Here is a 17,181-nt window from a genome sequence, read left to right as displayed (position 1 = left end):
GTCAGAGTTATGATGATATCAGAAAGTGTAAAATATTCATTTAGCTGGTCTAAATGATTTATTTACAATTCCTAATGATCAAACACTCCTCCTCATTACATGCTTAACTACTTCTAAAACATTTATAGTGGTTACAATTAGTTTTGTGTTAATTTACTATGGTACAGTTTTAATTTACCCTTATGTTTATAAAATTTAAGAAAAAATTGTTTTCTAAATCATGACAATTTGAATAAACATGACAACTGACGACTTGAAGTATCAACACAGACAGAAATTTCCAGTAAGACTAGTCTCCTAATTAAAAAGCATCACTGGCTTCGACCAATATGCAACTCAAGAAATGCAGAGACAGCTTGAAGTCACCATGAAAGATAGACATTAAGCAAGGACAACATCAACAAGATTGAAGAACATTGATGGGGAAGGGGCGGTACGAGGGGTGGGACTCTGTAAGAGAACGGGTTAGATCTCCTCTTACTTTTTTGCAGTCTTCATCTTGTCTTGATCTTGATCTTGAGGGTTAACTTGCGCTATCCGACCTCCACTATTACACAGTAAATCTGTCTTGTTTGTTTTCTGTTATGAGGTGTTTTTAAGTTCAATAGTTCTGGGTTTTTTTAACAGCCAGGTCTTTTCAGATGTGTAAATACCATTCCATTTATTTCTTAACAAAAAGGTGTTATTGAAATTGAGTGTTTTGCAATTACTAGATTGTTATACTGCCAGTTGCTCAAGAGATTTTTGTTCAATGGGTTGGAAAAAATAGATCCAAAATGTTATTAAAATGGTAAATCGCACATCCGAACTTAAAAAGTGGAGGTCGGATTTCTGGCGAAGTTTTTTTACCTTGGTCCTTTGGTGAACCTCCATAGATCGTCCACAAACCACATATCCATAGATCTTCCACATACCACATATCCATAGATTTACATCCCCCATCTGGACAGGCACATTGGGGTCACCAGCACCAAGAATGTTCTTTCTGCAACTCGGGAAACAGTTCAAAAATGTGGCTGGAACTTTGGCTGGTCAGGAGCTCACTCGCAAGCTCAACTCCGAAGTTGAATTGAAACTTGCATTTTAGTCGTCAACATTTGCTTGTAACACTCACGATGAGTTATTGTAAATGAAATAAAGGGTTCAACGTTGAATTTTCTCCTAAATTCAGTAACCAGTCTGCCATGTGACAACATGCCACATGGTTCATCTTTCTTGAACAAATTAATATCAGCCGTGGCGAAGCCTCAACAAAATAATGTCAAAAGTTATGTAAAGTGCCACAGTTATTGTGCTGAAATGTTTCTGAATGCACATTCTTATTGGCCGTGGTAAATATTTTTTGGTACAATTTACCAGAAGCCTAAAGTTCAGTTCATCGAGAAAACGCGAAGTCCAAAGAGCCGAGAGATACGGCATGCTGCCAGTCCCCGACACGAGATCCAAATGGACGCAGCACGAGCTCAACAAGCATGGCCTGGATTGGCCACAATGGGTGCTTCGAAAAAGCACAAACTCTATTCAGGCTTAGACAATGGTCTTAAAACAGGTGACATTTCACTGTCAATAGCAGTCCATGGAATGTGCACAAAAAAAATGAACATGTTCAGGGGCTACCGAACTGGATGGTTATATTTATTTATTCCAGTGAGAGAAATAAAATGACGGGAAGTAGGCTTTAAATTTAGAAAACCAGGGAAAGGAGAATGCTACGTTCAAAGACCAGCTAGATTTGTCAAACCCCGCCCCCGATTATTAGGCAATTATTTAAAGGAGAATCAAAGCACTCTTCTGGCATGTTTTTGTTTTTCTGTGGGTGTGGTTTGGGTTGCCACCCCACCCCTTTTTTAAACAAAATAATCCACAGGTGTTGAATGTGTTCGGGGCGTTTAGACATTTGGAGAAAAAAAAACTCATAATTAAAATTGCCTTATTTCGTATGAGTTGGAGGTGGAGTAAATTGGCATAATTTTGACTTATAAATTATATCTTTGCTATAACGTTTAAAGGTTATATGAGCTCATAACGGTGTGGCATTATAACATAGTTCAAAGCACATCCATTTTAACCACATTCACGGGCCATCGCTGGCCGGGCTAATAACAAGTAGGCTGCCCGAGGAATGTGTTAATCTGCAAGACCATCAGGGAGTTGTGTGTGATTGGTCAAACTTATATTCTTGTTCGGGTAATGGACCAATAGGAGACCCCCTGTTTTGTCCAGGCAGGTGAGAAGCGCGCATTATAGAAAAAAACATTCTTCCTTTTGTCGCAGCTCGGTAAATAAGGTGCAAAATCCTTATCCCCCCCCCTGAAGTTGAATTAATTTTGGTTAAATAGTTTGTTTTAACCAATAGAGGGCGCCGTTAAGCTTTAACGGTCGTCGGACTGATTCAAAATGCAGTGTGTAAAAGCATGGAGGTCTATTTCTACCTCCATGGTAAAAGGGAACAACTTTTAAGATTAGTATATTATTTTGATAAAGACTCTAGTCTTGATCTGGATTTAATTGCTGATAGGTAGATTAATTCAACCTATTTATACAAATATCAACTATTTTATGATCAATCATAAGCTCTTATGGGATTGGTCAGTGTGGAGTAGTATATAGGCCTCAGATTTAGCTTGGTTAGTCGGTCGGGTCTAATATTGTTCTTTTTCTGTGTAGGTTTCTAAAAGTTTACCCGTTTGGAAAGTTTTGAGAGGGTAGATCAAATTGTGTGAGAAGCAAGTGAGTGAACCCACTCGATCATGGAGCCATTGTAAAGATCAGTAACTATGAGAATGACTTTTTGGTTAGTTGATTAATAGAAAGCGGGTGATCTCGGAGAGTAGACCACTCATCTTATATACCGCCCCCTAGTGACAACTTACAATGGTAGTGGTAATGATATCATAAAGCATATATCCTTGAACTAAACATGAGCCAAAGAGTTATTAAAAACAAGTCAAGTAGTAATTTTCTCTTTCCGTTGAGTCTCAGTAATTAACCGATAAAAATGGTGGGTAACATTGTGGTATGCATGGAGTACAATGTAAGAGAGAGAGAGAGTAGTCTTAAACATTGTTTGTTAATACTTGACAAGGAAGATAAATTAAAAGGTTTACAAAACGTTTGTGTCCTAGGTTTCTTTGTAGGCTGACTACAAAAGTCTACATAATTGTGAGTCTGTCAGTGAGCAATGTCCTGCTTCATTTTATTGTCTCCGGACGTAAACTAAAACACTACACAGCACTACTATGAAATATTCTTGCATCTGCTAGCTATGCAGCAGGTCTGTATTCACCGTGATTCACTTCTTAATAAAAATATTTTGATTTTCGGAAATTTACACGGTATGCCTGTACCGTTCATCATCATGCCATTACAGACTGGGCAGGAGCGTTAAACTAAGGGAAGATCGAGTCGAGTTCAAACAAAATGTATATTTCAGCCCGGTAATAGATAATTAGTAGGCCAACATCCAAATAATGTCTGAAGGTCGATTCACAACCCAGCGTTCTATAGTCAGTTTTACTTAAAGCCTTAACCCCTAACACTAAACCCTACTTAGTTCTGACCCGCTGATTGAATGAACAGAAAGTTTGGTTATGAATTGTTTGTTCAACTGATAGAGGGCGCCGTTGTGCTTTAATGGTAGTCGGACTGCTAATGACAAGGGTGTAAAGAGGCGCAAATTTAACTACTATTACATTTGTATACAGAATCTTGTCTCGATCTAGCTTTAATTGCTGATTGGTAAATTAATTATACCTACTTATAAATATAATGTTCACTATGTTATTTTCAATCTTCAGCTCTTTATGATCTATTGGTGTATGTTTTAATCAGTGTGGAGCGCAGTAATATTTAGCTGGGTTAGTCGGTCGGATCTATTATTTGGTTCTTTTTCTATGTTGGCTTACTTCTAAAAGTTTACACGTTATGAAATTTATGAGAGAGTAGATCCAACTTGTGAGTGGACCCACTCATGGAGCCATTGTGATGATCAGTAACAAGAAAGGGGCACCGGTTGGTTGGTTATTAGAATGTTATTTTGGGTGATTGTTGAGTACACCACTAATCGTATATACCGCCCCCTAGTGACAACTTAAATGCTATAATGTACTAACTAAAGCATTACTACTTGGACTGACATGACCCAAAGAGTTCCGAAACAAGTATCAATTCTCTTTCGTTATCAATTGTTATGAACCCATAACAATAATGGGTAACATTGTAATAAAATTAATTTATGATCAGCATTGAACCTTGAACCATGATGCTTGAACTAAGTATGCATATTATAACAGATGCCTAGAACTAAAGCTTGATGGTTACCTATGAGAGAGTAATCTTTAACATTGTTTGTTACATGACAATATAATTTAAAATGTTAATGAATTTATTTTTGTTCTAGGTTGTATGTAAAGCAGTCTACATAATAAATTGTGAGCCTCCCAGTGAGAAACCCCAACCCAAACAAGGTGTCCAGCCCCTAAACTAAAAACACTGCGCAGCCATAATTGAAATACTCTTGCATCTGCTAGCTATGATTTTTAACTATATTTCTGGCCTATAATTAAGCTTTTTGAGTCATTTCTTGATTCATTTCATTAAAGATAATTTACAGGAGCGTAGGGAAGATCGAGTCGAGTACGAAGACTTTATCTCAGCCCGTAAACAGATAATTAGTAGGCCAACATTAAATCATGTGGTTGAAATGTTTTAAACCGATAGAGGGCGCCGTTATGTTTTAACGGTAATCGGACTGCTACAAAAGGCGTGCTACACGCGGGAAGTTACAAGCAATTAAAGCAATTCCTTTGGGGTGGAGGAAGTAAGTGTGGTGTCGTGGCCGAGCAGATAAGAGCATCGGACTCAAGGTCTGGAGATCAAGTCAACGTGATGTGGGTTCGAATCCCGGTCTTGACAGATAAAGATTCTTTTTTAAAGATACTTGACAATAAACTTCTCCCCAATTGTTGCATTCTCAAGGTAAGCGAAGTGTTCCGCATTTATAATTTTTTAAAGATCGGACAATATATATAATTTAATTTTAATTGACTTCAAATTAATTATAAATTTAATTATAATTTTGTCAAATTAAAGCGACAGTGACACCATGCATCTTATCCACCACATACTGTTTTAATTATACAAGTTGAGAATAATTTATGAATGTAATAACATTATACGACAGTGTTTACTTTCATTTAAAAACACATTTCATGTGACACTAATTGCAAACTATGCAGAAATATTTAGTACAGGGTTCAATACATCAACTTACATAAAACATGTACCTAAGAGATTTACACATGGTTGTACCTGCAAGTTTACTATTTATTTTATAGTTTCTGCTTATATACATGTATATGCATGCAGGGGTGGGGGGGGGGGGGATAGGTATGCAAGGGTCTAGGTAACTTAGGTCATAGGTGTGGTGGTTATGCAGACACTCGATGTGATTTCGGTGATGCCGCTGTCGCATGTAATTATGTCCTCTATGCAATACTATCCGGAGGACATTATTGTATATGCAACAATGTCCGCTGGACGGTTTTGCATATGCAATCGTGTCCGCCCGGACGCTGCTGTATTGTGCAATTGTGTCCGCCCTAACACATTTGCATGTTCAGTTGTGTCCGCCCCCGTGCAAATACGTCCTTGCATTAAATTAAACGTCCCTTAGTCGGCGGAACACAATCGCCATTTTTTCGCCAAGTGCATTTTCATGAATGACATGGGAAATTTTCGGCCGTTGGGTAGGCCTAATCACTGCAATCTTAATACGTGAATATTCATGCTGCATATACATGTGTAGGTTCATTGCACGCACGCTCGCTTACGCGCGCACAACAGTCATGTACATGTCCACCGGATGGTTTTTGCATAGCCCCGGACACGATTTCATATGCGGAGCGGACAGTATTGCATGGGGAACACAATTGCATCTGACACCACCAGACATTGAAAGTGATGGCAATTAACCAATGATGTGCTTTTTGCACTAGGATGTGATTTTGGCTAGGGCCTTGAGAGTTGGTATTGTCATTATATGTGATTTTGATAATTGGCAATTAACCATGTGGATGTGATTTTTGTCTGAGATGTGATTTTGGCTATAGGCCCTGGACAGTAGATGTGATTTTGATAAAGCCGCCAGTCAATGGACGTGATCTCATTCCCAGCTACTAATCATGACCTGTTATTTGTAACAGATATTTCATATTATTGTCTATTAATGTAACTTTTTATTTTTCTATGTTTTTGCAAATTCTGTAGATTGTTTGCATAAATAAATGTTTGCTTTGTTTGAAAAGTAAAAAAAAAAAGGTCAATCAATCTATAAAATTAATAAAAAATAAGTACAATTAAAAGTAAATATGAACAAATAAATAAATAAGATTATATAACAGCTTCACGAGAAGAGCAAGACGTGCCTCTCCACTTAGTTTCTCCAAGGGATGCAGGCCTAGGCTTCTCTCGCATCTCTTGGGGCCATCGGCCTCGTAAATAACTACATTTGAAACCTTAATTACAATTGTTATACAATTTCCAAGACTGCCATAAACAATTAGCAGCTGAGCTTAAGGTGATAACAGATTATGTAACCACATACTACAGCGTTTATATCAATTAAATTATTAATCAAAATACAGCGATAACAATATTATACATCCTATACCACCTTTATCTTTTTAATTACATACATAACATACATGCATATATATATACACATAGATAAATACATTCATATTGGCATTTATATCAGGCGTCTATTTCATAAGGTTACAAAGCGCCTACAAAAGATGCACAATGAAGTCCAAACCCAAGATGTTCCAATGTGTATTTTAAAACAAAACAGTCAAGTGTTTCTGTATAAATGAGTCTTAAAGATGCTATGTCAGAATTTTTGGCCCCAAACATTACAAAATATAATTTTTTGAGTGAATGGTATTCCAAAGCGTATCACCCGCTCTAACAAAAACAAGTTCAACTTTTACTTGTAATGGTCAGGAACCATGACAAAAATTTAAAACGTTTCTTATAAAACACCTAAGAATTGGTCACGTGATATATTGTCGGGATCCCGACAACAACTAATTTTGAGCACTTTATTTTACTGCTACTAATAATGGCGAACTTTTTCGAGCAATGGCTCAAATGAAAGCTTGTAACTTTCTCGAACCCCATCAAAATACCTATTGAATCTTAAATCAAAATTTGTGGGTCAAATCGGCCAAAAATCTGACATAGCATCTTTAATTCTTGAATTGTCTGAGTGAAGTATCATGGCGAAGCTGTGATGGTTATGAGTTCCATTGATTTGGCAGTGGCAGAGACGGTGAAGGTCAGATATGTCATAATGTTGACTGGTTGATAATACTTGTGAATGTGGTAACTGTATGGAACAGCTTCATGTCCCATAGTTTTATACGATTTCCCAAGGCTGTTGTTATAAAAATAAATTAGCAGTCGAGCGACAAGGTGATGAAAGTAATCAAATGATTACGTAATCACATACAGGGTTTTACTAATTAATTTTAATTATTAGTCAAAAAAAAAAGCGACCATCATATGTCCCTTACCACCAGATGTTTTTTTAATACACTATTACTGTTATAGGACGTTATATAATGTTATAGAATAATTTGTGAATGTGGTACCTTTACGTAATATCTACCTCAAAAGTTTGCCTTCGTTAATATTAAAGGCACTGGACACTATTCGTCATTACTCAGAATAATTGTTAGCATAAAAACTTACTTGGTTATGAGCAATGAAGAGCTGTTGATAGTATAACGTTGTAAGAAATGGCCCCCTCTAAGGTTTTGTAGTTTTTGAGAAAGAGGTTTGTCTCACACGTAAAAGACTTTAGGCTTGAAGCCTATGTAAGCCACCTGTATCATGATACTCGTGCAACTTTGTTGAATAATCGAGTTCAAATTTTCACATTATTATGTGATTTAATACTTTATAAGTTGGGATACACCAAGGGCCAATTTCATAGCGCTGCTATAAGCACAAAAAAATTGCTTAGGATGAAATGTTGGCCTCGATAAAAACAGAATTACCAACCAAATTTCCACATGGTTTTGAGAATAAACAAAAAACAGCTGGTTACAAGTTACAAGCATTATGCAACAAATGGAAATATGGTTGGTAATCCTGTTTTTATAAAAGGAAGAAATTTCATGCTAAGCAAACTTGTGTGCTTAGCAGTGCTATGAAATTGGGCCCAAGTGAGAATAGTGGTCTTGGACAATTGCTAAAGTGCTCGCAGTACCTTTAAGGGTATTTAAATGTACGTTTGGTAATGTCCCTGAACATGAAACGCGATAGGAAGTAACATGATGATAATTTATTTAATACATGAAACATTTCAATCCGAAGTGCTGCCGTTCTGGGGGAAAAAAATAGATATATTGTTATCATAATATAGTGCGCCCCCAAGAGTCTGCAAAAGAATGAACGGTTCCAAAGAAGACGGCCATTGTAAAATAGTCATGCCGAAATTAATAATTTAACACATTTAAATCTTCAAAACTATTTTCAAATTACACTTAGTAGGCCTTCCACAGATGTATAATGTACGTTGACCGCATGCACCGTTTGGGCGAGTTAAGCCCGGTTCATACTTCCTGCGAATGCGAATGCGATACGAACGTTGACGTCACAAATTTGCAACGAAAAATTCGCAGCAGGGCAACTCCATTGCGAATATCGCTGCGAATATTCACGTCATATTCGCTTCGCATTCGCGTTCACACGAATGACCACTTTGCAACTTCTCAGAGGCGCCTTGTCTATGTATTGGTTGTTTGGGTCTTGCTGTTATAATCTTCATGCAGCCCAAGAGACGAATTACTTCTAGAGCGCCGAGGACAACATCTGACTGCTTCAAGGAACGCCGCTCGATACCGTTCGTTGGCGAACGCGTAGATGATCGGGTTGACCACGGAATTCACGTACACAAGAAGATTGGTCGATATAAAGAGAATAGTTTCAGTATCGGGAGAAAAACCCTGGACACCAGTGAATACTTTTATGTAGTAGTAGATCGTAACTACAGTGCGAGGTGTGAGTAGAATGAATATTGTCACGCCAGTGATCACCAACATTTTCGCAACTCGATCCCGCGTGTTTTTAGAGTTATTATTATCACTGGCGTTATTGCCAATCCCGCCAATTCGCACACTGAGTTTGCGCAGTATTAAGAAGAATAAGGCGAAACAAACAACAATCTCCACAATGAATGGGATTGTTAAACCACAGAATGCTAGGACCGTAGACCAGTTATCATTCGCACCACCACAGTACGAAATAAGGCCTGGAAAGTTAACGAAGTACTTATCATCCGGCCACATGACGCAAAGTGTGTAGTAGTTTCTAGTGCTTGGAAACAACATGGCCGCGAGACACATAGAAACGAACCACGTTGAGGCTATGATGATAGTAGTGCGCCTTTTAGATCTGAATTTCAAGTGACGCAATGGATGACAGATGGCCAGATAACGTTCGATGGTAACTGCAGATACCATTAAGGTAGATGCAAAGACGGGGATGGCGTTGGCTTGTTGCGTCAGAAAACAGCCGTGGACCCCGCCTAGTATCGAGAAATCAGACGTTACTGGAGTGGACACGTACTTCCAAAAACCAAAGGCTGCTCCTGAAAAAAATACGGAAAAAAGAAGAAAAACATCAGCATAAAAAAAAGTAGACTTCAAAACAAAAGGATTCGATACTGTGTAGAGTGGAAAAGCAATAGGTCTTTTAAAACAAAATCAGAAAATGCTGCATAGAATATTCATTGTTCATTTAATTCATGAGTGCATGGCTTGTTCGTCTCTTTTCAATTTGTTGTTCGGAGCCACACCTCCTGATTATGTGACATCTACAAGGTTAAAACAACGATCCTCTGTTCATCAGCCTCCTACACAGTAAATGCAGGAAATATTAATTTAATAGGAAATGTTGAAAAGCATTAAAAGGCTCGGAGACATAGGTTGATAAGGCCTTGCCTTGCAATTAAAATAATTACTTGAATGTCCATTTTAATTAACCTTTGTTTAAACTATTATGTTAGTTTTGCTGGGTAAAGTCATTATTGTTTTCTTACGTTCAAATCATTGTGCATGAAACACATGCCGAAGGACTCTTTTTATCATATGGGTCTGAAATTTGTTTTAAAGGAGCGTGTTATGTGTTTAATTGTTTTTCTCGTTGATTTGGGCATAAAGAGAGTTGTTATATATAATAACCAGTGTTGGTATTGCTACAATTTGAATTTACCGCAGACACAATTATAGGAGGGACCCTGGTTGGGGGGGGGGGGGTGCACATAAAGCTCGGACTGCGTATACACTATTGGCAATTACTCTAAATTACTGAAGTAACGTAGTTTTTGAGAAAGAGGTAATTTCTCACACTCAAAATAGTTATTAAAAGCCTTCAGGCCCGGAGCCTTTTATTAGGCACAACTATGATGTTTGTTCTTTCATGGTTCTCTTGCAACTTTGATGACCAATTGAGTCCAATTTTCACATATTTTTTTTAATGCATGTTGGGATACACCAAGTGACAATTATTACCAAAGGTGTCCGGTAACTTCTGTGACCTTGAATTGAAATGGGGGTGCATCTTGGCAACATAATTGATGCTGTCTGCATCTCAAACCAGCAGGAATGTCCACGTCATTGCTACGTTAAGCAAATTTTCGTGCTTTACTGTAGCAGAACAGTTTGCTAAGGTGCAAGGGTATTTCACAGGTTAGCATATCAATTAGGCGGCCATATTGCGCGTTTACCCTGGATTTGCATTCATTGTTACGTCATTTATTTTTGTGCAGGCATCAACCGGTATATGCTTACGGTTAGCAGCGTTATGAACTGGAAATCGCACAGTAAGCACAAGGTCGGCCGTTTATAGCAGTTCTCAGTGGGTCTTGTGTAGGTCATTAAAATGCGCTTCTTTATCCGACTGGTAGGCCATTGTCATGGTAGATGAAAATAATAGTAAATCCCTTACATAACCACATTAGGGGCCTAAGTTGTTTATTACGATGGCTATTGTATTATATCGGGCGTGTATTGCTTATACTTGCCGTCTCTTGTTTTAATTTCCACTACAATTTTTGATTGATATGTTATGTATAATAAATGTGTTAGAATGTTTACTCTTTTTAAGAGCAGGGGTCGATTTCATAGCACCAGTCCTAACTTAGGACTAGTCCAAGGAGATATACAAATTGCATGGATAGTCCTATGTTAGGACGAATAACTGGTCCTAACTCGAGATAAGACTAGTCCTAACTCTTTGTGAAATCGACCCCTGGTCTGAGAGGGCACCTATTTTGTATGATCTTTTTTTTTTTTTTTTGCCTTCCTGTAAAAACAAAAAATAAGAAATAAATTTTGTCCGTATTATTTTTTCATTAAATTGAGATGTGTACATCGTGGAATGAATGAACTTGCTAAATTATACTTTCATAAAACATGACGTACTACAAGTCATTAACCTATTCAACCGTATCCGGATACAGAAAAATGCAGGTGGTGAAAACTACACAAGAAAGTCAAGCCAAAAACGTGAACAATTGGTGATGTTTGTAGATACATAGACAGATCCAAAGACACTGAACACTACTGGGAATTGTCAAAGACCAGTCTTCTCACTTGGTGTATCTCAACTATGCATAAAATAACAAACCTGTGAAAATTTGAGCTCAATTGGTCGTCGAAGTTGCGAGATAATAATGAAAGAAAAAAACATCCCGTTGTTTTCAGATGCTTGATTTTGAGACCTCAAAACCTAATTCTGAGGTCTCAAAATCAAATTTATGGAAAATTACCTCATTGCTTGGTAATGAGCAAGAGCTGTTGATGGTATAAAACATTGCGAGAAATGGCTCCCTCTGAAGTAGCAATAGTTTTTTGAGAAAGAGGTAATTTCACAAATTTGTGGAACAGAATGGTGTTTCTTCTTCTTTCATTTTTCTCTTGCAACTTCATTGACCAAATAATTTAAACTTTCACAGATTTGTTATTTTTTAGAATAAAGTCAGAAAACTTGTCTTTGACAATACCAAATGTGTCCAGGGGTGGATTTCACAAAGGTAGTCCTAACTTAGGACTAGTCCTAGGCAATGCTAAGAGATAGGACCAGTCCTAAGTTAGGACCAGTAACTCATCCTAACTTAGGACTGGTCCTATCTCTTAGCATTGCCTAGGACTAGTCCTAAATCCACCCCAGTGCCTCCAATTTCAACTACTATACGTACTAGTTTCAAAGATTTAATATTTAGTTGAATATATTTACTACATGTACATAAACCTACCTGTTGACAGGAACATCACGTCCGATATTGCCAAGTTACTCAAGTAAGCATTCGTCAGTGTTCTCATGGACTTAACACGATAAACTGTGAGTAGAAACAACAAGTTTGTCGTGAGGCCGAGCAGCGCGATACCCGGGTAGATAGCAGCCACTAAAGCAGCCGGAAACGGCTTGTATTCGTACCGACTAGCTACCACTGGATCGGTGAGATTTAGCACCGGTAACTCAGGGTACGACGCACAGAAGTTGTCCGAGTTGAGCATTTCTTCTCGCGAGGTGACCATGTCGTCCATTTTTGTTTCGCTCTTCTTGTGGCCACAATTTATCTTCACGTATGAGTTCTGGTAACGTAACTCGGTATGATCCTTAATAAGTGAGGACGTTCAAGCCAAGAGTACTTGATTGTTGGTTGAGTGCAGACCGGAGACAAAAGTGCTATAAAAGTGCTATAGAACTGACCAGTGCTGAAGACAAGACAACTGGAACTGGTGGTGCGGGGAACTAACTAGACGGTAGTACGAGTAAAAACTGGGCTGCTGCGTCCTCCTCTTATGATGGCCTCAGGAGTTTACAAGGGTGCATGGTACTTCACCGTTGTGTAAAATAATTATGCCTGTGACGTCACTCTGCATCGTCCTAGGTATAATACACCGTAGGTGAATAAGGATTTCATCGTTGAAGATTGAAGATGGACGGTCATGCGCTCATGCAAGTTTCTACTTCTTCGTGTTGATGATATAAAAACACCACAGTCACAAAACTAAAGCTAGGGTTATCCGTGATGGAAGACTCAACAATACGTTGTGCTGCTGCTGGCTGCTAGATAGATGTAACCGAGGGAGTGATAGCCAGCCTTATGACTGCCCGTCATCTACCCCAAAGAAACAGCTTGCAACTCGAATATCGAAGACAACTCAGGGCCACTTCAACGTCACATTTAAGTATTATACATTAGTTTTTTTTCTGTACGCACCCTGTTCAGGCATACAATTAAGATGAGTGGTTCTGGGTAAGGATTGTGTCAAGAACGCGTGACGGTGCTGCCTCAAACATTGCATCTGAAGATAATTGCTCGACCGTTATACGTAAATAAAGTGACATAGAGCACGTCGATTAGCACGGCCATTAGCGCACAGAAAACCTTTATATTATGTAATACTTGCCAAGGCCAGCCTACTAGCATACAGTGTGAGTTGGCTGATTGAAAAAGTTCTTGTTATCATTCTCTGGCAATGAGCAATGCCCACACAGGGAGTTGCTCACACACGTTTTAGTATACAAAACAAACCTATTGAGCAGTCTTGCCATAAAGCAATTAAAGGAGGTATTATACTGACAGGTTGTGCGAATCATCAACTGCATAAGACAGTGTTGACACCCTAATAACCCGTTTTTATATAGCGCTTTTCACACCCGGAGGGCGTCCCAAAGTGCTTCACATTATTACCCCTGGTCACTGGGCCTTAATTCACTCCTTAAACCATCTCAGCTCCCTGGTAGGGAGTATGCAGCCTGTGCAACATTAATATGCGCTACTCGGCTAAATCAACCACAAGAACCATCTCTGCCCTCACAGGTACCCATTTACCCCTGGGTGGAGAGAAGCAATTATAGTTAAGTGTCTTGCTCAGAGACACAAGTGTCACGACCGGGATTCGAACCCACACTCTGCTGAACAGAAGCATCAGAGCTTGAATTCGGTGCTCTTATCCGCTCGGCCACGACACCCCACAATACCCCCCTCCCGAGAGACAATGTCACCTCGTCATCCCCTCTCACACGATAGCAATAGCAAGGGTCCCTTGCTAAGTTGTAGCATGGCTGTACAATTTTACAAAATGTACCTTATGTGAAGGACAACAATTTTTCTGCTGTCAATCTCTTGCAAAATCTTGTCATATATTATTGCTACCTACATTCATGGAGCAATAAACTATTGCAACCTTGAAGCAATGGGCCACAGTTATATAGCCTTTTAGTAGTAGAGAGCGTGCGTGACAACAAACTCGTCAAAACTGCATTGATGAACAACTTTGGTATTTGTCAATAATCAGTGTTCTCGCTTGGTGTATCCTAACAGAATGCATAAAACAGAATCCTAACAGAATGCATGCCTTGTGGATAGAATGCATTAAAACAACAAACGAAGTTATGTCAAGGAGAATGGACGAACAAGTGCAGATTAGTGAACTAGTGCTATTGAGAAATCCAATTCATTGAAACTGTGTTACATGACCAATGGGGGAAATAGTTTAAGTCAGAGAATATACTCTAAAGTGTAGATTCGTGAATACAGTGTACTCGCCTTCGTCGGCTCTCGTGAGACGTTGTCAAACGACGGTTGGTCACATTTTATGATTCTTGTACAAAATATTATTGACCCATTTCACCTGACGTCATCATCAAAAAAAATCTTGAATGTGATGATGTGCGTTATGCAGTGAAGTGTGCACTTTAGGCGACGCGGCATTAATACACGTAAACCTAACTTGCCCACCAACATGGTGAGCGCGGATCAGTCGCCGCGTGTGACGCGCGGGCAATGGGTCAATAGGCATACTTTAGTGACATTATCGAGTACGTCAGTTTGCTCAGCTATAAATTGTGTTACTAAAGTGATTGCTCTTAGCTGTAAAATGTTATTGTAAATTGAAAGATAAAAAATTTTCAGCTATGTTTTGTTGCACTTGTCTTTCAGGTTGGAAAGGCAGTAATTTTCAAGTGAATCTACACTCAACTGTATGTAGATTATAATTATGTTACGAACCTACACTCGAGTGTAGACTCGTAACGAAAGTGTCGATTCGTAAAAAATGATCTACACTTTCAACAATAGATCAGAGTGACGTCACAGAAATAGTTTCATTGTGCAATCAATGTGTGGTGAATCAGTTTTCAACTATAGTGGTTTAATCCCAACGAGGCCTGGCTCTTGATAATTTTACCGAGACGAAGTCGAGGTAAATTATCAAGAACCAGGCCTCGGCGGGTTTAAACCACTAGTTGAAAACCGATTCAACACACTTTGATTCCCATTCATAAATACCTTTTCGGTAAAAAAAAAACATCAACACTTTTCGGTCACTAAGTAAAATAAATGCAAAAATTATAATTGTTCTATGATTTTTTTCAACACAACACCCCTCAAGCTATGAAATGGTAAGGCCCTCGGGTAAACAACTCCTTATAAGGAGATTGCTGTGCGCGTCGCGTATCTCGTGATGTGGCACAACTGTTCCAGCCATTGACCAATAGGAATGAAGAAACTGTCCCGCCAACAACCTTTTATAAACACTGGTCATTATCAAAGGTTTATTAAACACCCCACGAGACGCTCTCTCCACCAATAGGAATGAAGAAACTGTCCGAGATATGAATAGAGAATAATTAAAGAAAAAACATCCTTGTTGCATTATTAAATGTGTGTGCTTTCAGATTCCTAGGTCTTTTTACCAGATTAAATTATTCAAATATTCGATTTGGAAATTATTACCTCTTTCTCACAAACTATACCTCAGATGGAGCCGCTTTTTCCAATTAAGTGTTCAACAGCTCTCCGTTGCTCGTTACTAGGTAAGTTGTTATGCTAATAATTTATTTGAGTAATTACCATTAGGCCTATTAAGTGTCCAGGGGTGGATTTCACAAAGGTAGTCCTAACTTAGGACTAGCCCTAGGCAATGCTAAGAGATAGGACCAGTCATAAGTTAGGATGAGTTACTGGTCCTAACTTAGAACCAGTCCTATCTCTTAGCATTGCCTAGGACTAGTCCTAAGTTAGGACTACCTTTGTGAAATCTACCCCAGTGCCTTTTAAAACCTATTCGTGTTGATTTGCCACAATTTTCCCTACGAGAGGGCGCTATCAAAAGTAAACTATAGGGCTCAAATAATCCTAGACATCAGGTTGACATCACTTAGATGTAAACATCATTAGGAAATGCCAATATATAATAATGTTGAAGCAAGGAGGAAAATCACAGCCAAGTGGATAAATAATCGGGGCTTGCTCTTTGGTAAATTTCGTGACAAAGATATTCGGCAAAAAGGGCCATCACAGACTGGTAAAAAAATATATACCAAACAAATGTAGGATATAAACCACAAAGGAAACCGACTGGGTAAATTTTGAAATGATTTTTGGGATGAACAAAGAATTGACTAGAGTGGGATTCGATACAACGACCTCCGGATTGACGTGCCGGCGCTCTACCAACTGGGCTATCTATAGCCCTATGTTAGCGGGGTCCCTATTTTGAACGTTGTTCGGGGGTGCAAGTCGGAAGCCATCCAACCGTTCAGGCATGAGAACGGGCGATGATGAAAAAACAGGAAATCTATTTCGTACCCCAAAAAAATCTTAAAATTTGAACGCTAAAAAAGCATGCCATGAGGTGATATAGCAGTTAAGATAGCGATTAGGTTTTCGTGACGACACAACAACTGGAGCTTATTGGAACCAAGACTGTATACCCCCTACAAAACATCCCCCAATATTTATATCAAATTCACACTGAACTCGAAGACCACAAATTTGAAAAGGAAAAAAACAGGAATTCCTGTTTAAACAGGAAGATTATCATGCCTGACCGTTAACTGACGTGTAGCCAGGGAAGCGGCAGCCAGGGGATTTCAATTAATTACATTTCCTTTGATCTCATTTTATTAGCATCCCACTTCTTGAATCACATCCAAACTGGATGTGATTTACACAAGTAATTATAAGTAATAAATAGTATAATTGGTAAGACAATTTAGGCTACACGTGTTACAAAGCTTAAAATAACGGTTAAAAAAATGAGGATACACGTGTTACAAAATTTACTATAAAAAAAATAGACACACGAAAAAAAAAAAAAA

The 17,181-nt window shown here is 38.5% G+C and overlaps 1 protein-coding gene across 1 annotated transcript; it reads right to left on the bottom strand.

Moving 5' to 3' along the window:
* Window positions 1–8,792: 8,792 nt before the first annotated feature.
* Window positions 8,793–12,758, bottom strand: LOC139950100 (somatostatin receptor type 5-like). The gene is made up of 2 exons (XM_071948728.1): window positions 12,323–12,758; window positions 8,793–9,655 (listed from the first exon to the last, which is right to left on the bottom strand). The coding sequence occupies exons 1-2, from the start codon at window positions 12,612–12,614 to the stop codon at window positions 8,793–8,795; spliced, it is 1,155 nt and encodes a 384-aa protein (XP_071804829.1). The 5' UTR covers window positions 12,615–12,758.
* Window positions 12,759–17,181: the final 4,423 nt, after the last annotated feature.

The sequence above is a fragment of the Asterias amurensis genome, chromosome 17 (genome assembly GCF_032118995.1).
Source record: "Asterias amurensis chromosome 17, ASM3211899v1".
NCBI classification, from domain to species: Eukaryota; Metazoa; Echinodermata; class Asteroidea; order Forcipulatida; family Asteriidae; genus Asterias; species Asterias amurensis.
Note: the sequence above shows the minus strand (reverse complement) of the source record. Positions and strands in the feature narration are given on the sequence as shown.